At 43.4% G+C, this 24,374-nt stretch overlaps 1 protein-coding gene across 1 annotated transcript in view; it reads right to left on the reverse strand.

The window, feature by feature from the left end:
- Positions 1-1,412: 1,412 nt before the first annotated feature.
- The window catches only part of MINDY4B (MINDY family member 4B), a 426,393-nt gene continuing 403,431 nt past the window's right edge, over positions 1,413-24,374 (reverse strand). The window contains exon 13 of the mRNA XM_078666102.1: positions 1,413-1,799. Within this exon, the coding sequence (XP_078522228.1) occupies positions 1,657-1,799 (143 nt within the window). The 3' untranslated portion in view covers positions 1,413-1,656. The remainder of the gene's footprint in view (positions 1,800-24,374) is intronic.

The following is a 24,374-nucleotide window of genomic DNA, read 5'->3' on the forward strand; positions in this document are numbered from 1 at the left end:
TTTGCTTTTCATTGTGATCTGGCCATTTCCTTACAGGTTTTTTCTTGAACTGAGCCTTCTTCCCTAGAAGAAGTCCTGCCCCACACTTTAGATGTTTACTGGGCTCCAGTGGTGATCTCCAACACTTATAATCTGGCTATGTTGTATAGTCCCTGTATTCGTAGTCTGCCTACTAGGATCTTAGTTGGTTCTTGGGCTGAATGTCAATTGGTTTCTGTTGCGTCTATTTGTAATGTATCACTGAGACGTCTTCTCACTCTTTATTGAATAATGTAAGTTGCTGGCTTGAGGACAATCTATTCTCTTTGAAAGGGTGCACCATTTGATAATAACATGATATGCCATGTTACTTGATATTAAAATTTCAGGTGTGCAGCCGCAGTTGCTTTTCTTCCTAAATCATTCCTGTGTTTGCTCAACTCAACCAATTAGTTGTCCTCGATATTAAGCAACAGAATGTGGGGTTATTCACTTAATGCTGTCAACAAAGGAAGGAGGTATATTACGTCTTCCAAAAGAACAAATAACTCCAATTGAAAATGAATAACAGCAGGTACAAATGTAATGAAGATTATCAGCAAGTAATGGGACATTCAGTAATGATTGTTACAAAAGACATTATCAATGCAAAATGTTTTGCCTTGTGATAAGACCCTGTAGAACATTTATAACTGCTACTAAAACATGCTTGATGTGGAAAACTGTGACTCAGAACACACTTTCATCTAACATAAGGTGCGTGCTCTTGCACAAGAAGCATTTATAAGTCAATGCCACCTTTCTAGAGAGTTGAGACTGTAACATGGCTGATGACACATTATTTTGCCATATTAATCAGAAGTGTTGAAAGCATTCTTAAGGTAACAGTTAATGGCCTCTTTTTGAATAGCTGATTGATTAGAGCAGTGCTGGTTGGGGATTGGGTAGCAGATTTGTAATGCTGAATATCAACCCCCAGAATATTGTGGTACAAGAATATGGGGAACAGAATATTGGGGAACAAAGTATCAAAAGGTAAGTACATATAGAGAAGTATAGATTTACATTTCCTAACTCCACATCTACATACCTTGAAGATGTATGTACCGCATAGGTACATATATGTGGAAATAGGTATAGAAAAAGTAGGCTTAGGGGCTGATTCCGGCTTTGGTGCCCCTGCGCCGGATCTTAGCCAGCGCAGCAGTAGCAAAGCCGCACAAAAACTGCATGCTTGATTGTGAGTTGAACTTGTGCAGGCAGACGGTCCTTTTGCCATTCCCCCTGCAGTGCCCTGAAAAAGGGCACCGCAATGAGAACGGTAAAAATGTTCCAGCAAGGAGTTAAACTTACATGTAAGTTGTTCAGTTTCAAGTGCGCGCAGCTGAGTCACGTGCTCACAAACTATACAGGATGCATTTGTTTGATGAAAATATGTTTTATTTGTTTCATATTTGGGTATGTACAGTAATCTTGTCCATAAGTGGTTGTACCTATTTGTTTAATATTTGTATATGTACAATAATCCTGTGCGCAAGTGGTTGTACCATGTTGACTGTAAAGAAAAACTAAGTTGATAAATCTGGCGCTTTACATTTCACATCAGTGTTCACTTATGCTATGTTCCATATATATCTGGTATGTGCGCTGTGTTGGTGAATATTTCTTTTCTGTTCCTTAGAAGAATGGAACAGTCCCATTCCAGTTTATAGCGGCACCTTCCCACTTGGTTCTGATGGTCATCTCCACAGAAGGAAATCTTTTTTCTGGATCAATCTCCTCTGGGTGTTGACTCCCTTCCCAGTGATGAGAATGAGTATCTTAAAGAAAAACTGTTATGTTAAAGATAAAATACCATTGCTAGAGTAACTGCTAATATCCTGAGCATTTTATAAAATGTGTATCTTCTAAAGTTATGAACTTAGAGGTAAATGAGTATTACATGTTCAAAAACAATTTGAAATTCTTTGAAGTTAAGACAAGCCTACAAAAGTAACCAGAGAGGCAAAAGCTGCCAACTGTTGCAGGAAAATTAACCCTCAAGGAGCTGTATCATAGTGCCTTTTTCTGCTCTGTTTCAGCTCAGAGTAGTACTGTGCACTTCTCTTTGGGATCTTGAGAATGTGCATTAAGGTGCATATTTACTAACATTTTGCACTGGGAATGCATCAGAAAAGTGAATCAAATAGGTGTACAATGTTTGTTTGATATTTACTTAGAACCTTGTTTTGCTCTAGAAAAACACTTGAAAGTAAGGAAAGGCAGTGCCTAGCACTGCTTTGCATTACCCTGTGCCGTGAGGTCATTCCATGAGTAGTACATGGGTATTCCCATGCAACCACCTATACTTTTTGATGCAAAACCCTATGCATTTTAACATTTGCATTTAATGCAGTTTAACATTGATATTATTTAGGAGAATTGCATTTATTTCTCAAATCTTTTCTTATTTCCATGTAAGCTGCAACTTACATCATACAAACAAAGTAGGAAAAGTTTAAAAGTTAGTCTAAGAATAGCATTTTTTAGCGGAAGGGTACCATTCTAGTAATAAAAAAAAATATGCTAGATATGGTGCAGACACCTTTGCACTAAGGTGGAAAGGTGTGTGTGGCACAGGAAGGCTAATTGCGTGTCAGGGCTAGGAAGAAAGTAGGGCAGCACCATATCTCTCTAAATATGGTTCCATCCTACCCTCTCCCACTCGCGTCATGCAGTGCAGCATTTTTGGTTGCTGTGCAACATTTTATTAAATGCCACCCTAAATATCCATGAGTTACACTCCTAAATATCTGAGTTAACACATTTTTCTCATAGCAAAGCTCTGAAACAAAAGGCACTAATTGCCTTCTTTGTGTTTCCAAGCATTGTTGTCATAAAAACATGGTTTAACTTAGATATATGTCGTGGTATTGTATGTGCTCAAGATGTCAAAAAGAAGTGCATCATAGAAACAGCATCGTGGTACGGCCCCAGGAGTCCTGGATAACAAGACATACATTTCACTTAATATGTAAATGCTTTCATGTTAGTAAACTTGCTTTGTATATTCTTCAAAGGTAAACATGCAAAGACAAAACAACCCCACCTACCCTTCCTGTGATCTGTTGTTTCACATAGTAGAAAAAGGACACTTTCAACTCCCTTGTACACAGCTGGCAAGCATATCTGTTCATCGTGTAGGGTGAGAGAATTTCTTTCTCCCATGACTCCTTCAATGTCAACCACTAGTGGCACACTTGCCAACCTTCTGTGACCAAACATAGGTAGTGATGTTTGAGGTTTCAGAAATGTTAATTAGGATAATGATGAGTCTTCAGGATTGACCTGTGACCTAAGTGCTTTACAAACCTGTTCAAACATGGCTATATGACACACAGCTCTCATACCAATGAGGCTTAACCGACTCACCTTACTAGCAGATAGACTTACCCAGAAAATACAGAGGTTGAGATAGCTCAGGGGGTTAATGGTCCCCCTGCAAGCCCATAAGTTCAACTGAACTGAAGTGTTAAACCAAATGCATTTATCCGGTAAATAAGAAAGTATGACAGGAAACAAGTCCCAGTAACGTGGAGTCTCTCCAAGATCACCAACACAGCAGCTTCATGTTGCAGGAAAGAGTGCTGCAGAAAAGGTTAACACCTCACTGTGGACAACAGGATGAGGACAACAATAATCAAGATGCCACATATTTATATCCACTAGTAATATATGAAGTTTAAACAAATTGGAAAAGCGGGTTAAAGCCCTCATAACATGCCTCTGTGGGAGATGATTTACAGCTGCATCTGCAAGGCTGCTTTGCAACTTGTTTACATTCTTTCACTGAGCGTAATTACTGTGCAAGGTCCAGTTAGGCCACAAAAGGGGTAGGAGGTAAGGTTAAATCTGTAGACAGAAATGCTGCTGTAAAATAAGGAGCAAACTGTCTAGATCGGTAGGGTTGGCAAGTAAATAGCAGCCCAGAAATCAGGCCGGGGAGAAGTAGTTTCCATTAACTTTTGGACATGTCATGGTCGCTGTAGTGTCTTGTGTACCATAGAGCACGGGACCCATATGGTTCCTAATGGACTCCGTAGTCTAGTGACATAAGTGATTGGTTGTGGTAAATAACATTCATGACGTAGTACCTTTTAGTTTAATGGTTGCACTCTAGAGAATAAAGACGTGTAATGCCAAGCTCCGTGTGTGCCATGATTCATTAACAAGCTACCAGACTGGGGAGGAAGTTCAATCTTGTGATGAGGGTGGGATACGTAAACCACGCAGCCCGAAGAGTTGAGAGTGCTCTCCCAGAGGTTGCCACGATCCATCAAGCTTACTGTGTGTGCTACGTGAGCCTCAGTCAAAGTGAAGAATCAACAGTTGGAGTATGTGGAGTAAAAGCACATCTCCAGCCAGTAAGAGACGTTTAGAGACAGGGAAGTCCCCACGAAAAGTTTCATTTATCCGTGGTCAGAATATTTCTAATATGACTGAGATAAGTAGTGCAATGTCCCACCTTAACACAGAGCCGTTATTCATACAGTATGGTAATGCTAAAGGCAGCGACCGGCAGGTAAAGAAAGCACAACAAGTGGTGACAGCCAAGTGCAAGAGAATACTGCGGGGGGAAGCAGATAAATACAAAGGAACAGTGAAGGCCGCGAAAATCTGGTACAATGCAGAAGGTTGAGAGCAGCGAAGAGCAAGCCACAAAACCACTACTCAACATCAAAGAAAAAGATGGTGCTACCACCTCTGGTTGGGCACAACAGTCCGAGCACTAGTCAGCGGACTGATGCTCGTGATATTGACACTGGCCAGAAGATGCTTTAGGTCAAGTGTGGGCTGAACAGCATAATCCGTGCAGCAGCTGCAGAAAACAGCACAAAGTATGATGCAGCCATTTTCTTCAAATCAACGTCTTCATTTGTTATCGGCAAAAATCTTGTCTTGGCGTTTGATGGACTGCTTGGATCAAAACGTTTGATGATTTAACTGATGGACTAGAAATAACAAATGACAAATCAAATATCATAAGAACATAGTAGGGGAAGGAGTAAAAGAAGATAACACACGTGGACAGAGTATTTTACCTGGATGTCAAGGTGGCATTGAGCCTCAAGTTCAATCCGAAGCCAAACGTTGACTATGAGAGGTACATCTTCAATCAAGAGAAACAAAGAGATGGTGAAATGATGGATGAAAGACTTGAAATGCTGTTCAAACACTGTAAGTTCAATTAATTCCAAAAACAAGAAGCCAATCATCTCAGAGTCATAGATGGTTGCCTGTCCGATTCCTTCAGAGGCCGAATGCTGAGAAAAATGCTTAGTCGGGAGAATGTGCTTGTGGTGTCCAGAGCTAAAGAATGTGCTGACAAATAAGCTGCTGACATGGAGGCCAGAGGAGCCCAGAGCGAATCATGTTGAACATGAAAAGCAAGAAAAAACACAAGGCAGAAGGCCACAAAGTTATGTCTCCGAAGAAAAAGAAGCTGTATTTTTGATGTGGATTTTCCTTTCCACATGAAGGTAAATATCCCGCCATTGGGTAGATATGTAAAGGCTGGGGATAAGAGAACCATTTTGTAACAGTTAGCAAAGCTAGAGAAAAAGTGAGTGTGTCAGGTTGTGAACACAAAATGGGTGCCAGTGATCACATCAGAAAGTTCCAGAAGCTTTCCAGTCAATCCCACCAAAATAAACGGCAACATCAGTTGAGGTAAGTAGAAACTGAAAGAGGCCGATTGTCATCTAATTTTTTGTCGAGAGGTACATTGGCGTCACTGTTGTGCAACAGTGAAGAAGATGGGTGTGCGATGTCAATGCTGGCCACTGAAAGACTGGTACATGTTGGTTTGGCTTCCTGCAAGGAAGAATACATGTCGGAAAAGGATTGACAAGTGAAATTATGAAATTTCTTAGGATATTGTCCAAAAATCAAACTGAAGGTCAATTGTTGCTATATACCATAATTATAGACAGTGGTGAGTTGATAAACATCAAGCCAGATGAAAAGTACCATGAACTGTCTCCTGTGCACCGTGTCACACCATCAAAAACCAAAGTGTACGCGTAGGCAGCCTCGATGTCATTGCAAAGTCAAGGTTCATTCATGGCCACTATAAAACACAAAGGGACAAAGGTACAAGTCCCAATCCATGTCCTTCAGGGACCTTTATTGACTGCATGTTTGCTCAGCTTTAGCACTGCTGCTGACATGGGAATACTTTTTGTGAATTACAATATCAAAACTCATCATGACATAGTGAATCAGTTCCCATCATTGTCTCATGGATTAGGAAAACTTAAGACAATACCAGTGCAGCTCCATATTAATGAGGACATTCATTCTGTTTCTCAATGACATTGTCAATTTGCATTTCATCTACAAGAGGTTGTTGAAAAAGAAATCGAGACTTTACTAAACCATGATATCATTGAGCGCTCTACCGGTCCAACGCCATGGGTGTTGCCAACAGTGGTGGTACCTAAAAAGGACAGTTAAGGGTCTGGGCGAATTTGTGTTGACATGCGTCAAGCAAAGAAGGCAATTGAAAGAGAAAGACACCCAGCTCTGCACATTTCCGATATGACTACCCAGTTGAATGGTGCAAAAGTCTTTCTCACCTTGATCTAAATAAAGAATATCATCAGCTCGAATTGGAAGAAAATTGCAGGTACATTACTACCTTTTCAACCCATGTTGGTTTTTTTAGGTACAAAAGATTGAGTTTCGGAGTGTCTTCAGCTGCCGAACGTTTCCAAGATGCCATTTGTTGCATTATACAGCCTGTCATGCATGCTTTCAATTACAGTAATGATATACTAGTATTTGGGCTACGTGAAAGGAACATGATAGAGCCCTTACACAAGTGTGCCGTCTACTTGCTGATGCAGACCTTATGTTGAATGTGAATTTCACAAAACAAAACTAAAATTCTTTGGGCACATTTTCTCGGAAGGAGGAATGACTCCAGATACAGCCAAGGTTCAGACTTTGTCATCTACCTTAAAAGTATGGCTACACCATTGTGCACTGGCGGGGAAAAGATCAAAACCCTGCAGGCTACTTTTATTGAGTGCCCAAACTGTATAAGCGTACCCCTTCCAAAGTGGTTGAGGCCTGTGTTAACTTCATTGTATGATCCAGCACTCCCACAGCTGTGTCCGTGGAGTAAATAAATGCTGCTACCAATGGAGATAGGAGTATGTTCATGCTCATCAGACATTCTTATGCATTAATCATGGAGAACACATGCTCAACCACTTGATAATGACAGTGAATATCAGTGAAGTCAAGAAAGTGCGTGATGAACTGTCCGTTACACAAGAAGGGAATATTTTGCGAGGGTACAGAATTGTTATTCCTGAAAGTCTATGACAGCAAATCATTGAAGTGGCACATGAAGGACACCATGGAGTTGTCGTCACAAAGCATGCTCTACTGGACCGTGTTAGGTTCCCTCATTTTGATTAGTGCGTTGAGAGAGAGCTCCGGTAACTGTTTTTTTCTCAAAACAACACAACCTTCTTTGAACATGTCGGATCATCCAAAACAGGTCTGGGAGAAAATTGCAATCGACTTTATTGGACCTCTTGAAAATGGCCATTACTTCATGGTAATCATAGAAGAATATCCTAGTTTACTATGGTGGATGACCTTTCATCACTCACTCGTGATTGAGTATTTAAAAATACTATAAGGCATATTTACAACCTGGGGTGTTCCATCCATTCAAAAATCTGACACTGCCTACCATTCAATGGCTGGGTTTCAAAGACTTTCTTACTCATTTGAATGCCAAGCATCAGAAAAGCACACCCCTATGGTCACAGGCTAATGGCGTTGTTGAATGGTTTATGAGCACTCTTATGAAGACTATACAGTGCGCCGCTCACTGTGCTTGCCTTTGTTTGCCTGTCATCACCTGCTGTGCCTGATCTGCGAGGACTCCAGAGGGACTTAGTGGTGACCTTTTACGGCCCCCGCTCCGCGGGCGCAGTTCACGGGGCAGAATACTTTCGAACTACTAACACAGAGGGACTGCGAGGACGAGCAGCATTTCCACCCACAGCTGCTGCCTCTTCCCTCGGTGTCCACGCCCCTGCCTGGATCCTTGAAATACTTTTCGCGGCCCCCGCTTCGCGGGAGCCGCTCACTGTGCTTGCCTTTGTTTGCCTGTCATCACCTGCTGTGCCTGATCTGCGAGGACTCCGGAGGGACTTAGTGGTGACCTTTCACGGCCCCCGCTCCGCGGGCGCTGTTCACGGGGCAGAATACTTTCGAACTACTGACACCGAGGGACTGTGAGGACCAGCAGGCTTTTCCACCCACAGCTGCTGCCTCTTCCCTCGGTGTCCACGCCCCTGCCTGGATCCTTAAAATACTTTTCGTGGCCCCGCTTCGCGGGAGCCGCTCACTGTGCTTGCCTTTGTTTGCCTGTCATCACCTGCTGTGCCTGATCTGGGAGGACTCCGGAGGGACTTAGTGGTGACCTTTCACGGCCCCTGCTCCGCGGGCGCCGTTCACGGGGCAGAATACTTTCGAACTACTAACACCGAGGGACTGCGAGGACCAGCAGGCTTTTCCACCCACAGCTCCTGCCTCTTCTCTCGGTGTCCACGCCCCCTGCCTGGAAGGGTTATAGTCACCTCATTTACTCTGCGACGCGGGACGCGCGCGGGCAGGCGCCGGGCGAAGCCTGGGCAAAGGGCGGGCCGTCTAAGGCCGTCCAAGGTCGACTAAGGCTGGGCTGGACCCCCCCTCTTTCACTGGCATCCCGACTACGAACTGTTGCCACTTTCTTATCCAGTTAAGTTTTGTATTGATCACGTACGATTGTAATATTTGTTGTAAAGCGTTTTGGTCAAAGTCATTATGTCCTTACGGTCTGGAAAGAATATACATGTTACACTCTCTTCCTCAGGTGGGGTGGCTACAGGTACCCTGGATCAATTTTTTAAGAGAGCCTCCACTATACTTGAAAATTTGTCTCCATCAAGTCTGATCTCTAGTAGTGATAACACTGGTCTATATAATTCGCCAAGGGCATCTAATTTATCCCCCCAAACCTTAACCAGGGGTCACCAGCTAAGAATAAACCTAATAACAAGAAAAGAGGTGGTAGCCCTCTGAAAGGTCGCCAAGCTAAAATACAAAAGAAGATTATTTTTTCGGCCCCATCAGTTGTTGTCAAGCCCCCTAATTCACCTAGGGCTCCGATTGTAGCTACTCACTCCCCTAATTGTCTTATTGATGAGGGTGGATTCCTGGGTAAAATTGAAATCCTGGTGAAATCTCTGATGCTGCCACTCTTAGAAAGAACTAGGATGATCAATTCTAAGCTAGACCAGATTGAGAAACAGGTCACAGTCAACTCACTTATATTGGCCGACCTGGCAAAAGGTATGGCCAGTTCTAAAACCCCGGACATTACCTCAAAGGGTCCGGGTTCTGGTAATAATAACGTTAGGGCGGTTGCTCAGGTCTTAGGCAAAAAGTCTAACAGTATGCCGATACAACCGTGCCCGAAGAACCAACTAGCAGGTTCTTCCAGGTCTGGTGGGAGGATGATGGAGTCGGTGCCTAAGCCGCAGCCTGTACCTAGTGCATTATTAGCTGGTAGAAGGTCTAATGGGCAACCACAGCAGGATAAGGAAGTTCGTAAAGAACACCTTCCCAGTTTAAACCTTCCCCCTGAGTCAGCACCCTATTCAATTGTACTGGTGGGTGTACGAGCCTTAGGGGTAGGAAAATCTGAATCATACAGGGAGTTGAAAAATAAGGTGATCTTCTGGTTAAATAGGAACAGGACTCTTCCCCCCTCTTCGAACACTGAGATTTTGGGAGTTAGAAGGGTGCACTGGGTGGGTAATAACCCTAAAGACTTAGAGGGGGATTGTATTGTAGTGAATTCTAGGGATCCCTGGGTGGTAGGTCACATCCGGAGAGAACCTAGGTTTGGTAGAGAAGGTGACATCCAATCTCTGGGCCTTGATTATTTTTATCCAGGTACAAATAATGGCCGCTACATTCCCCATCCTATTCTTCGCCAGAGAGGATCTCTGGGTTCAAATCCGTCTTATCGGGTGGTGCACCGTTTCCCTGTGTCTAATAGGTTTGATCCCCTCACAGATTTGGAGGGTGTGGATTGACTCCCCAATGTAGTTGGTGATAACGATGTGTATAAACAACTGGGAAGTTTACAACCAGAGATTGATACTCAGGGAGAGTCAGGAACAGCAGGTGGTAGTAATATAGTCTTGTTAGGTAGTGAATCCTCGATGGAGGTAGATAGTACTCTAGACTCCAATGTAGTTTCATCCCAGTCGGTCAGTCAGGTCGCCTCTCTCAAAATAGTGTCATGGAATATTGCAGCATTGAATAGTAGGTTAGAAATTGGCGAGTGGGCCGATTTCGTGGACTTACATGATATCCTCCTATTCCAGGAGACCTGGGCAATAAAATCTCTACATCGCCTAGGTTATTGGAATTTTTATAAACCCGCTATCAGGGTGAGAAAAGGAAAAGCATCAGGAGGCCTCACCATTTGGGTAAGGCAGACAGTTAAATATAGGCCCACTGAGGTGATTGTGCACAACCCTGATATTGTTGGGATAAAACTCACCAGGCCCAACCATCGAGATATATTTATTGTTAATGTTTACGCCCGTGGGTTACCTGGGGGGCGGAGCCCGGTGATTATCTTAAAGGAGCTCGACTCTCTACTTAGTGTGATAGGGAGGGAGAAGTTTGTTATTGTGGCTGGGGATCTTAATTGCACTTTTGAGCCTTATGTGGGTGGCGGGGAGGCTTTTGCTATAGAAGAAGATAAGCTCTGGAATGTTCCTCCCTTAGAATTAACACCAATCAAGAAAGGGTCCGAAGCTGCTCTACACTGGCTGGGATTTTGCCTCGAATGGGGGCTGAGAGCTGTAAACGGCCGATCGCACTCTGATAAAATCCGTAGAGTTACATTCGACAGTAACATTAGATCGAGCCGAATTGATTACATTCTACGAAAGGTTGAGTGCTGGTCATCGCTGGTGGACATGTCTGTTCATGCCCGCCCGGAGAGTGACCATAACCCTCTGGTCCTCACCTTGGAGCTTGAAAGTAACCCAGTTCACACTCATGACATTCAGTGTGTCACAGCCGAGGCCTTACTAACAAATGATAAGAGAAGGGTGAGGTGGAGCAGGATAGTGGAAGACACCGCAATTTTGGATAAGATATCCCATATATTTTTTAATACTTTGCATGTTATGCAAACATTGGCTGATTCTGTGGACAACCTGGTGCAATTAAGTATATTACATGATCAGCTCTTTAGTTCCTTGAAAGCCCTCTTCTCAAAAAATGTCAAACCCATAAATACTTCGTCTGTTAAATCAGGCCATAAATGGTATACAAAACAGTGCCGTCAGGCACATAGAGTCCTGACTATAGCATTAAAAACCCGTGTTAGCCTAGACATTAGGAAGGCAAGGGTAGAGTATAAAAAGTCATTGATCGAGGCAAAGAGGGATTGGGACAATCGCCACTGGCAGGACCTATATGAGGCAAGTCTATCTACTAACCAGATTAAGTTTTGGCAGATTGTCAAATGGGGTAGTGGCCTAGAACTACAAACTCCTACTAATCATGTTGCTGTGGACTGCCTCATTGCCAAGGTCGCGGGGCCACCCCGCTATTTTTGATTCCAAGGATGTTGAGAACGCGCTGGTTCTTACCAAAGGTGGTAAAGCCCCAGGTATGGACTGTATCCCGGCAGACCTATTTAAACATGCTCCCGGGTTATGGGTGCCATACATAACGATTCTTGCGAATGCAATAGTGAAGGGGGCTCCGATCCTGGATTCTTGGCAGGGGGCGGAAATTCTTCCTATATTAAAAAAGGAGGACCGTTCAAACCCGGGGAACTACCGTCCTATTAGTGGTGGTGTCCCTGGGTGGAGGAACTATCTATGCTGCTTTTGTAGACTTAAAGTCTGCATTCGATCTTGTCCCCCAAGCTAAGTTATGGGAGGCCTTGGGCAACATGGGCACGCCAAGTGATCTCTTGAATTTGGTTATAAGATTGCATGGGGCGAATTTTGCGCAAGTCAGATGGGGAAGGCAGGGACAGGTAACTCAGATCCGCCAGTAACCTGTCCGCCAAGGGTGTGTTCTGGCACCGACCCTTTTTTTACTATTTATTAACAGAGTCGTGCAGTTTTTTGCGGACACCCCGACTGATGCTCCGGTGCTGGGAGGTACAAAGTTCCCACTCCTTATTTTTGCTGAATATATCCTCATCCTTTCCAAAACCCAAAAGGGCTTACAAACAGCACTGAATACATTTGAGTTATTTTGCAAGATTAATGATTTCCAGATTAATGTGAGCAAAACCAAATTGATGGTGTTGACCAAAAATAGACCTAAGGCGAGTTATGTTAGCCTGAATGGCATAGGGTTAGAGCAGGTGGAAACGATGACCTATCTGGGGGTTGTTCTTGATAACAGAGCTAGATGGAAAGCCCAGATTGATGTTCTTTCCCTGAAGTTGGCCCATCTGACTGGTTGTCTTATTAAGGAACAGAGAACCTCATTAACAAAAAGAATTGGTCCTGCACTTAAAATATACAATGCAAAAATAAGTTCGGCAATATTGTACGGTGCGGACCTTTGGGGTTACTCTGATCTGTCCCACCTAGTTAGAGTGCAAAATAAATTTCTACGTTATTTGGTTGGTCTGCCCCAATCTACCCCAATGAAACCCCTGTTAATAGATCTTGGTTGCCAATCAATTGAAGATGCAGCACGTTTTAGGATTGTTGCACTGTGGAAGAGGATATGGACAACTCCAGAACGTGCTTCCTTTGCAAAGGAAATCCAAGATGTGAGATCTATAATGGGTTCTGGAAACATACCGTGGTTCAAATGTCTTAAATCCATATTGGAGATTATGGGTCTAAGCGAGTTGTGGTTGGACCCCGGAAGAAATGTTTTCCCTCCTAAAAAGGCATTCAAGGATCTTTACTGGGCGGCTCTAAGAAATCAGCTTATTGCCCAGTCGGACTTAGCCTCCTTGACTGGTAGGTTTCTAACTCATAAGCTTGACCCCTTGTTTGAAAACTATTGGGATGTCAATACCAAGAGTCTAGACAGGAAACTGTATCATCAATTTAGAATTGGGGCATTACCATTAAGATCCTTTACACACAAATGAGGGGGACAGTCTCTGGCCACTTGTCCGTGGTGTTGTGACCAGATAGAGTCTATTTGCCATGTCTTTTTTGTATGCCCTGCATACCTAGCCCCCTGGAGAAAATGGTTAAACCCATATGTAAGAACCTGAGAACACGGGTGGGCCAGGAAGCTCTGTGGAGGCTGGGGACCTTAACATCAATTCCGGCGGTCACAGCTGTTGCAAAATTTTTTGGTTGGACTTGGGTTATCAGAGCCAGGCACCAAATTGTTACTTGTTAGTTAACTAACAATTTGATGTTTTAATTGTACTGTATTTCTAGAACGTCTAAACATGCTAATTTAATTTAAACTAACGTGTTTTTATTTATGTATTATCTGGATGACTAATTATTCTATTATAGAAGAAGGATGTGGAATGTTGTCTTTTATGATGAATTTTATCGAAATAAAGACGTTTTGAATTGAATTGAAATACAGTGCGCTGCACTATGAGGACTTGAGCTCAAGTTGTTTTTTCATTCTACTCTACGTGCCTACAGATCTACCCCTCCATTCTACAACCGCCGAAAACCCAGCCACTCTGATGTTCAGGAGAGCCAGGGTACCAAGCTGTCCCAGTGGACCACTGTAAGAACAACTGATGCTCAGAAAGTTTGACTCACTAAGGGCCAGATGTATCATGCATTTTTCTCCTCGCAAACTGGCCGATTTGCAGAGTCGTCCCGTTTGCGATTGCAAATAATGCTTTTGCAATGCATCAAATCCAATTTTGCGATTCGGTAACCCGTTACCAAATCGCAAAATGGGTTTGCGATTCGCTATTTGTAAGGGATGTGTTTATGGCATCCCTTCCAAATAGCAAATCCTAACGGTATGCATGAATGTTTTCTGACCGTGAATACGGTTGCAAAATATTTGTATTTTACCACCTACTTCAAGTAGGTAGTGACTCATTCGCAAATGGGGAGGGGTCCCCAAGAGACCCCTTCCCCTTTGTGAATTTTTGTAAAAACATTTTTCACAGCAGGCAGTGGTCCCACGGACCACTGCCTGCTCTTAACAAATTAAAAGAAAACTTTTCATTTTTCTTTTTGTAAAGCATGTCGTTTTACATTAATATTCATGAGATAGGTCATTTGGGACCCCTTAGGAATCGCAGAAAGTGTACTACACACTTTAATGCATGCGGTATTGCCATTCCCTCATTGCGAATCGCAAAGATTAGCAATTGAGGAATCGCGAAACATTTTTTTAATACATGTGGCTCTAATTCATCTCACAAGTCCTGAATGAAGACATATGCAGACAAGCTTTGATGTGCTCAGGACATTATGTTTCAGAAAGGATATCGTGCCCTTGTCAAGCAGAGGCGAAAATGCACATCTGATGCTCTTTTCAATGCCGATCCATTGCAGGTTGTGATTAGTAGGGGATACATGGTGACTGTCCACCATCCTGGAAAGTCTATTACAAGGGATTCCTCACATGTCAAGCACCTGCCTTGGAGTCTGTCGGTTCCAGACATTTGGAGTGAGACTCTGTCATCAGAGGGCCAGAAGAGCCTCAGGGCTGCCTCAGTTGTTAGCTCACCAGTGACTGCTGCAGTCGTTTCCCCTGTGTCTCCTCAGCCTAGGTTTGAGTGCCTCGACGATTCATTGAGGAAATATGATGTGTATATGTTTTGTTTGTATCTATTTAACAAATGGGGAGATGTAGTGTCTTGTGTACTATAGAACGCAGGACCCCTATGATCCATAATGGACTCCGCAGTCTAGTGACATAAGTGATTTGTGTGTGGTTAATAAAATTCATGACAAAGTATGTTTCAGTTTAACAGTTGCACTGTAGAGAAAAAAGACATTTAATACCAAGCTCTGTATGTGCCGTGATTCCTTTACATGTTACCGGGCCCGGGAGGACGCTACAGTCACCAGACATTTGGATGCTTCTACTCCTCCCGTCCTTTCATTCTATAACACAATAGGTGAAGGGAAGAGCAAGTGGTTGAAACAGTGAGTGCTATTTTGTGGTTTTCAGTTAAATAGGGCCAGATGTACAGAGGCTGTTAGCTTTCGCAAACACTTTGAATTGGTAAATCAGACGGTTTGCGAATGCTACAATCCTTTTTCCTATGTACAAAATGCATTTAGTGATTCGATTTCCGAATCGCTTAATGATATTAGAAATTGATGTTGATTCAGTATTTGGAAGGGGTGTGTTATAGCTATTCGTTTCAAATACTGAATCAGTATGCTATAAATGTTTTGTGACTGAAATTTGTTTAAAATCATTGATTTGTTTTACTGACACCTCAGAGGAGGTGGCAACCCATTCACAATATAAAAAGGGCCCCTTGGGACTCCTTGCCTTAAAAAAAAAGTTTGTTGAAGAGGAGACAGTTGTCCATGGACTACTGCCTCCTCTTAACAAACTGTACCTTTCTTTTTAAATGCAGTCCCTTTTCCTTTAAGGAAAACGGGCTGCAATTAAATTAAAAAAAACCCTGTTTACTTTATTATAAAGCAATCATGGACATGATGATCTGTTGACCCCAGCAGGCCACCATCCGAATGATGGCAGCGAATCGGAGTGGGTAGCAATTTGTGTCCTACCTCACAATGATTCATAATGTAGATTGAATTGCGACCCACTAATATTCACTTTTTTATGCAATCCGACGTTTTAGTACTTAGGTTGGTTTGCAAAATACCACACTGGTGGCAAAGTGCAACCAATGTTTTGCAACTTGAATTTAGTTAATCTGGCCCTTTGTTATTTAATTAGGTGATTTGTTATTTGCCTCCAGAGTGCAGAGCCATGCAGGACAACATGTACAGCTCAGGCTATGATCTTGTTATGTACGAGAATTTCCTCTTTCCTGTATTTATCAGTCACTGGCATGGAGCAGGATTTCTGTCGATCAGTCCTTAGGACTGTGGTATTATGAGGTGTCCTGAAATGTGAGTTATTTGATGGTCTTTGGATGCATTACGGAGACCCTAGGTGGATTTTCAGACTTGGATTATAGTAGCTATCTTGTCATGCAAAATTAAAATACAGCTGACAGTGTAAAGATTGTAGAGCTTTACATCCGCTTAGTTGCTCCAAAATATATTTCATATATATGTATCATTAAGCCCATGAATCATGTTAAAAGTCAGATAAAAAGTCCACCAAAAACATACAATTTTTGCTTTTGTTTTCCGCAAAGTGAAATGTTATTTACTTTAATTCTATTGTTTTAATTTTCTACGTTCTGCAATTTGAGTTAGTTGATTAGTGAAACATTAACAGTTTGCTTACACATTCGTATAAAGGAAGTCCAAGGCAATGTGTTTAGTAATCCATATACTCTCTCCTTTAACCACACTTTTAATTAGTTGTAATTGTTTAGACCATTAGTCGCAAACATTGTCCCAGGGGCCAAAAGGTGTGGTCTGTGAAGTGACCGAGGGTCGTACTGATGCCAGTGGAGTGCGGTTGGGCTCGGGGTGGGGGTTTGGGAGGACATTGGCAGTAAGGTGGGTGTAGGGGAAGCAAAGCATATACATCTAGTTGCTGAAATGCACAATGAAAAAAACAGAAAAGCTGGGATCAATCCCAGCTTCCCCACTTTACCAAATTGTGTGATAGTTGGCAATAGTTTTATTTCACTTCCCCTTATTTTTTTTCATTAGCACATATATATGGGCTTAGTAATATCTGACTTCAGGATGTGCGTCTTACAAAACCTTCTATGTTTGATTTAATCAACTATAATGTTTTACTTGTATAATAAAAGAGTGAGTCTAACAACTAGCTTGCCTCTTTAGTTCACTATTGCCATGGTTGTCATGTTGGGGGAAAGAATTAATGCTTCTACATTCACGTTTGAAAACTATAACTTTTAAAACAATAGTGCTCAATGCACTATTATCTAATGTACTAAAGTGAAAAGGTTATGCAACTTAATTAAATGCACTTTTAGAATTTTTAAGAGACTTTATCTTATTTTCACACTTGTCTGCAAGATGGCTTTAAAAATGAAGGTGCTCCTAAAGTTAAGTGGTGCAGGACTCAATAATTACTTCCTTTCTGTAACCACTTAGCCTTTAAATAAATGCTTGCCTGTTTATTTAATATCTTTTTTTATTATTAGCACTCTTTAGTAAACAGTAGCTGCGTGCAGCTGTCCACCAGGGGCCCCATGCAGGGGCGTAGCTAGAGCTTGTGGCGCCCGGGGCTATCCCTCAGATTGCCGCCCCTGGGGAGGGGGCTGGGGAAAAAGGACCGAGAGACACGTAGTATCGCCGCTAATAGTTACCGCGATCATGCAAGTTACATGCACATACATGACACAGTCCAAGGCTACACAGTTAAATACACCGGTGAACGGCAGTACAAAGGAGAACACACAGACTGCCACCATACTAACACTTACGTTTGTGACATTTAATTGCAGCTCTCTCCAGCACCTGCATCGCCACATATGCAGTGCAATTCTTAAATCAAATATTGTAGCGTGATGAACAAACTGACGACTTAACGTTCACTATAAAACAACACATCTTTGCTAACATGGATTTGTATGACTTGGATGCATTTTCTCAGAATATGTATCTACAAATTGCAAAATGCTCGGAAGTCATCCTGACCATTTCTTTGTAAATATGCATGTTTAATATTTGGAATCATTTCTCACATATTTTTGTACAAAAATAACTGTAGAGTACTTTAACGTCGTCTACGTGTGGTATAAAATTTCAAATAAAGAAATAAAAACGGAGAAATTACCAGCACTCGCAGGGTTCTATACTTTATGGAATGTTCTCCGACACCCCACTGTACAACAAGCGGCCATGTCTACGTTTCTGCAGTTGCAGGGCAAAGCCTGCAATGTTCAGCTCATGGTTTGTGCACGTGAAGGGGCGCAGCTGGCACCGGAAGTACAGGTAACAACAGCAGGCCGGACATAAAGGAAGCATAGCTGCCAAGGTTTCAGATTGCTCAGTGTGACACTTTTTTCCCAAGAAAAATCATGCAATAAAAACAACGGAAATATAAATATCAGAAATTACACCCATTTGAGCAAAGAGAACTGTAAGAAAATCTCAAAACGGCAGCAAAGTACTGGAAATGGAAGGGTGCACACTCTGCAGACTGTAATTTATCTCAAAAAGACACATTGAGTAATTTGATAAAAATGAATTCGCTCATAACAGCAGGGTGTGTCGCTCCGCCCAATTAAGCATGGGGGTGCATGCAAGCCTCAGGAGAAAAGATTGATTAAAGTACACATAGCCTAGGGGTCACAACTCGGCTGTAGGCAGTTTTATTTCAAATATATATACTTTTTGAGAGAGTGAGCCTTAAAAAGCCTGCGCTATCTAAGAGTACTTGCACTAGTGCGTGTTGTGCAGCAGGATGTAAAAGTAGTCTAAAAAATACATATAGTAGTCTAAAAAATACATATTGCACTGCACAGACATGTTTGCCTTAAAACATACCGTCACTCGTACTGACTCCTGAACATGATCATTAAAATGCCAATGCTTTAAAATGACCATCAGGGTCATTTCTTATACAGGGCACTTGCAGGTTTATGCCTGGTGCAGTTAAAATCATAATTTATTTGATGCTAAGAATGATTGATCACAATGGTCAATTTGCTCGAGTGACTCCCGTGAAGTTTCATTGAATGAGCGCTCTTTCATGGTCATTCGATGTCTGTCCTTTCAATACCTACGCAAGGGAACAGGAATAAGATTTTTACCTTCTATATATGTCATGCTAAATGTTAACATCATTTCAAGCATTAGTTTGGAAGTGAATAAAACGAGAAGGATAAATTTTACTTGTATTTAAATATTTTTCTGACCTATATTGCTGCGCATTACCCCAAACATTCCTCTACTGCCTGCTGGCCTCGCAGAAATAAAAATGGCTTGCTAAGTGAATCAGGAATACAACACCCAGAAAGCAACAGAATGTGATAGGTAAATCCAGGGCCGGAGTTCAACACGAGATAGAAGATGATCCCAGGTTCAAAAGTCAAAGGAATGAACAGAAACTGCCTCGATGACTCAAAACAATGCCTACCGCCCACACACAAACGAACACGCCAAATTAACAAATCCCACACTCAATCCAAAAACAGGTGGCATACATTTAATCAAAGATAACGCATAAGAAAAACAAATACCTCTGAAACCCACGGACAAACCGCAACTATAAACGATCAGGAAGAAGTTCCTTGCTGCAATCACGAAAACATGAACTGGAGTGGAGTCACTCTTGTCTGAGTATTTGTTAAGGAGTCTAGCATGAGGAGTACAGAGGCGGAAAGCAAAATCGGAGCACGGTAAAATTACTCGTACATATTACCAATTGCAGTTTCTAAGCCCAGTGCGTTATTCCACCGCGTCTGACATAAAAGGCGCCTATATAACTTAGTTCCACTTTGTGATTTAATGTTTTTGGTGGTGTGTTATATCCGGAATATGAGAATACTATTATTTTTCAATCGGAGGTGTGTCATGCAAATAAAATAATGGTGTTAACTAACGAACACGTTTCTGGCATTAAAAAAGCAGCGCACATACCTGGGGCGAGGAGATGGTTCCATGTCACCAGCTACTGATTCACGAGGTCACTGTGAAGATCTAATTTGGAACAAAGCAAGGGATTTATTTTGGAGGTAAAGTTGTATGTGCGCGGGAGGTAGACGGGGTGACCGGCCGGTCGCGACTTGCGCGCGCTCCACACCACCATGCGTGCAACGTCACGTGCGTGCGCTGCAGGCAGCAGTTGCAAGCAGGTGAGTTTGCTTGCACTTCAAACTGTGCCACGGGCAGCACTGGTGGCCTGTTGCGGAGGCCTTTGTAATTTATTTGGGGGCTGGGGACACTGACTGGCAAAGTGTCAGACAACCCCAAATAAATCATAAAGGCCGCCGCAACGGGCCACAAGTGCCGCACTTGCCGCCTCCAAAACAGTGCCGCCTGGGGCGGTCCGCCCCCCTCGCCCCCCCTAGCTACGCCGGTGGCCCCATGTAAAGGTCAGGACCTCTCATTTATTTGTGTGCTACTCTATAGACCCCCTTCCCACATGCCCACATTTCCCCAGCTGGTGGCCGACAGGATAGCCGAGCTGGTGGTCAATAACTCTTGAATCTTAACCGCATGTGCGCTAGCGGGTTTCCCGCTGCGCGCTGCGATTTTAAAAAACCCGCGTTACGTGACGAGCTCATCTCGTCATTCGCGTAGCGCAGGTTACGCTCATGACGAGCTGAGCTCGTCATGAGCGCCGAAGGGGTTAATTGTTGGGGATATTAACTACTGGCCCAACGATGTACATGAAAGCACATGTTCTCTTGAATTTTCAGAACTTTTAATGGGATTGAATTGTACTCAACAAATAAAAGCCACCACCCATGTCAAAGGGCATACCCTTGACCAGATTTGGACTGCCAACTTGGATATTTCTTACCTACAAGTGGCTCCTTGTACATTGTCGGATCACCATCTGGTTACCTTTGCCATCCCCTCTGTCCGCTCTGACACCTCTTCCCCTCAAGGCAACTTCTTAGCCAGAAATTGGAGCAAAGTGGATATGGAAGACCTCTGCTCTTTGTTAACTGCCTCGTCACCTATTGCTTGGGAGGAGTCACCTCACACTCAAGTGGAAAAAATCAATACCTGGCTTTATGGGGCTAGAGATAACTTAGCACCCCTGAGGAAAGTTAAAATAAGGAGACCCCATGACGCACAACGCTGGTTCTCAACAGAGTTGAAGGCAAAGAAATTAATTCTTAGGCAAGCAGAACGTAAATGGCGACGCAACTACTGCCCTAATCTTAGGGCCACCTTTATGTCTCTATTCAAACACTATAAAACATCGATCCTTCAGACCAAGGCTGAGTACTTTTCATCCAAAATATTAAACTCAGTCAATAAAGCCAAGAAATCTTCTCAATAGTGGACAAACTCTCTAAACTAGATAGAGCTATTGCGAAACCCACTCCCTCTCAATCTCTGTGCGACTCACTCAATCATTTTTTTATTGAAAAAATTGTTACCATTAAGGCAAGCATTTCTAAACCCATAGACCCTCTGCCCTATTTATGCTGTGACTCAAACACCGCCTCCTTGGATTACTTTCCTTCTGTCACCAAAGAAACCTTTTTCAGCCTCCTCAAGAAAGTTGGCTCTGGCTCCCCTCTGGACAGATGTCCTCCTCACATTCTTCAGGAAGTGTTCTTACGCTGTCCAGATCCTCCCCTATAGCTCATCAACAACTCTCTCACCCAAGGGATTGTTCCAGATCTATTCAAGATGGCTGAGGTTGTTCCTATCCTTAAAAAACCTAGCTTAGATCCGCAGGTACCTGGCAACTACCGCCCCATTTCTTTGCTACCCTACTTGAGCAAGGTCATGGAAGCCCATGTTGCCAACAGCCTCAGCTTCTTTCTAGAATTGACCCATTATTTGGACCCTCATCAAGCTGGCTTTAGACCAGAACATTCCACGGAAAATGTTGTCCTGGCAGTTTTGGACGAGCTAAGAAAGGGAGCGGACCAGGGTACCACCCAGGGCCTGGTGCTCCTTGACCTGTCGGCTGCCTTCGACATGATTGACCATCAGCTTTTGGTCGACCGTGTTGGCAGCGCTGGGTTACAGGATTTACCATTGAAATGGATCACCTCTTTCCTTAGTAATCGCTCCCAATCCGTTCGCCTCGCCAACTTCAGGGCAGAACAAACAAAACTGACCTGCGGGGTCCCTCAGGGACCCTCTCTGTCACCTCTTCTTTTCAATCTGTATATCCTCCCCCTGATTCTAGCCGTGCATATGAGAAAGGTTGTGGTGTTTAATTATGCTGATGACCTATAGTTGATCCTAACATCGATCCATCAACCTCATCTATCACCAACTTTCAATCTATAATGAACTTCATTAGCGACTTGATAAATGCTAACCAACTTAAACTAAATCCAGATAAAACCGAGTTGGTTCTGACTGGCGGCGCAGCTAACCCGTGGAATTCCAGCTTCTTGGCCCCTATCTTTGGGGAGCTACCCAGCTCCGGTCTCGTCAGTAAAAAGTCTGGGAAATATGATCAGCAACGACATGACCATGAAGGGTCAAGTTAGCTCGGTGGTCTCAGCAAGCTTTTTCCATCTGCGCAGATTCCGGAAATTCAGCAAATTCCTTGCCATCGAAGACTTGACCCAAGTGGTTCTCGCCCTGGTCATCTCGCGTATTGATTACGCAAATTCCCTGTACGTAGGCATTCCTGCGTACCAGGCACATTGCTTACAACGGCTTCAGAATCAAGCAGCTAGACGCATTCTGGGACAGCCTAAGCACTCCCATGTGAAGCCACTGCTGAAAAGCCTTCATTGGCTCCCTATTCATCAACGCTACCTGTTCAAGCTGTGCTGCACTATCCATAAGGCCCTGTCAGGACGTGGCCCTGCTTTTATCGTTTTAAACATTCAACGGTATCTTCCCTCTCGTGATTTACGTTCTGCCAAAAAGAACTTGCTGGTTTCCCACTCCTTCAAACGGAAGAAACACGGTGGCCTCAGATACACAGTCCTGGCCCCCAACTTTGGAACACCCTCCCTCCCCACTTATGCACGGTAGAATCCTATACTCAATTTAGAAAATTACTTAAAACTTGGCGCTTTTCCCACGCTTACAACTGATACTCACTTACTGTCTTGTGCAGCGACCGTTCCTGTCCATAGCGCCAAGAAACCGTTTGGTGAACGCGCGCTTTAGAAATAATTTATAACATAACATTGCATCATATAGCACCCAATCCCATATTTCATGGAAAGTGGGCCTAATGGGCCAGATTTCCTCACAAACTCAGATCAAAGAAAGGAACGCAAAGCATCATGGATGCCAAGTTTTCAGGTTAATTATATGTGACATCCTGAGTACCGAGTGCAACCTCCTTGAGTTGCAAAATGGTGCTGGCACAAGAGGACTGGAGCAACTTCCATCTACTCCAACACCCTGGTTTCTGCTGTGAAGAAGTTGGTGGTGTGGTGTTAGGAGTCCTCTGCCTCCCTCATCCTCATGCATTTTTTAGGGTGAAGGAGGCCTGGGAGAGCTGACAGCAGGTTTGTCGCACTGGTTTCATTTGGAGACATGGCACAATAGGAGCTGTCACATGTCTTTGCCTACATTTCCTTGTGGGCCACAGAGAAGTGGGGCTTGGGACACACTTTCCATGCATCATTACCCCCTCTTTTGTTGACAAGGACGCTACGAGGGCTCTCATAGAGGTGTTTGCACAGGCAGTAAATGAGAGGATGGTAGGTAGCTATGTTTGAAAGTTATGTGTTGGCATTCAATAGTGTGTGTATGTGTGTGTAGGGAAGGGCATCTGATTAGTGTGAGGGAGTGTTTGATGATGGGTGTCTAATCTAGGCTGTGTGGCCATCTGATTATGAGTATGGTTGATGAGTGTCTGTGTGTAGCAACTGATGATGTGTGTGTAGCAACTGATGATGTGTGTGTGGTGATCTGATGATGGTTGTGTGTGACTTTAAAATTTTGTGTGTGTGGGCATGTATAACTCACAGTGTGAGGACCAGATTGTTCCTCATAGCATGGGTAAACCCTGACAGAACCAGACAAACACTGTCTTTTGGAGGACCGGAGAATGAGGAAGACCGGGCCTGGTAGTGCGTTTAGGCATTTTCGAGTGAGTGCATCAAAAAAATAAAAGTGCAGTTATATTTGCCTTGGTCTGCTTTGTAACCTACCCTACTATCAAAGTATGTGTATGTGTGTATGTCTTCGATCGTGATGGCATCCTCTGGATAATTTGAACTATTGGTAAAACCTGTAGTGTTGGACTTGGCCCTTCTGGCAGGTTCACCCCTAAACTTTTTGCTTTGATATGTGACTTGGTGTTGGTTGTTTTTGACTTCTACGCACTTTCACTGTGTCCCAGTGTAAAGTATGTGCGCACTCTGAGCGTGTGTGGTGAGATTGGCCTGCCCTCCCATAGGAATGCAAGGGGAATGCATGTGTCCATGGTACTTCCTGAGGCGTGGGGAGTGCAGGGTCAAGTTTGGTGCTGGTGCTGCGTGGGGAGGCCGGAAGCCTACCCCGCCTCCCTGAGTGGCAGCAAGAGTTCCCGGAGCTTTGCGGGCTCCATTTGAAAAAGTCCCGGTCCCAAGATGGGGACCGGGTGAAGACCAGCGCGTCGAGAGG

The sequence above is a fragment of the Lissotriton helveticus genome, chromosome 11, assembly GCF_964261635.1.
Source record: "Lissotriton helveticus chromosome 11, aLisHel1.1, whole genome shotgun sequence".
In the NCBI taxonomy this organism is placed as follows: Eukaryota; Metazoa; Chordata; class Amphibia; order Caudata; family Salamandridae; genus Lissotriton; species Lissotriton helveticus.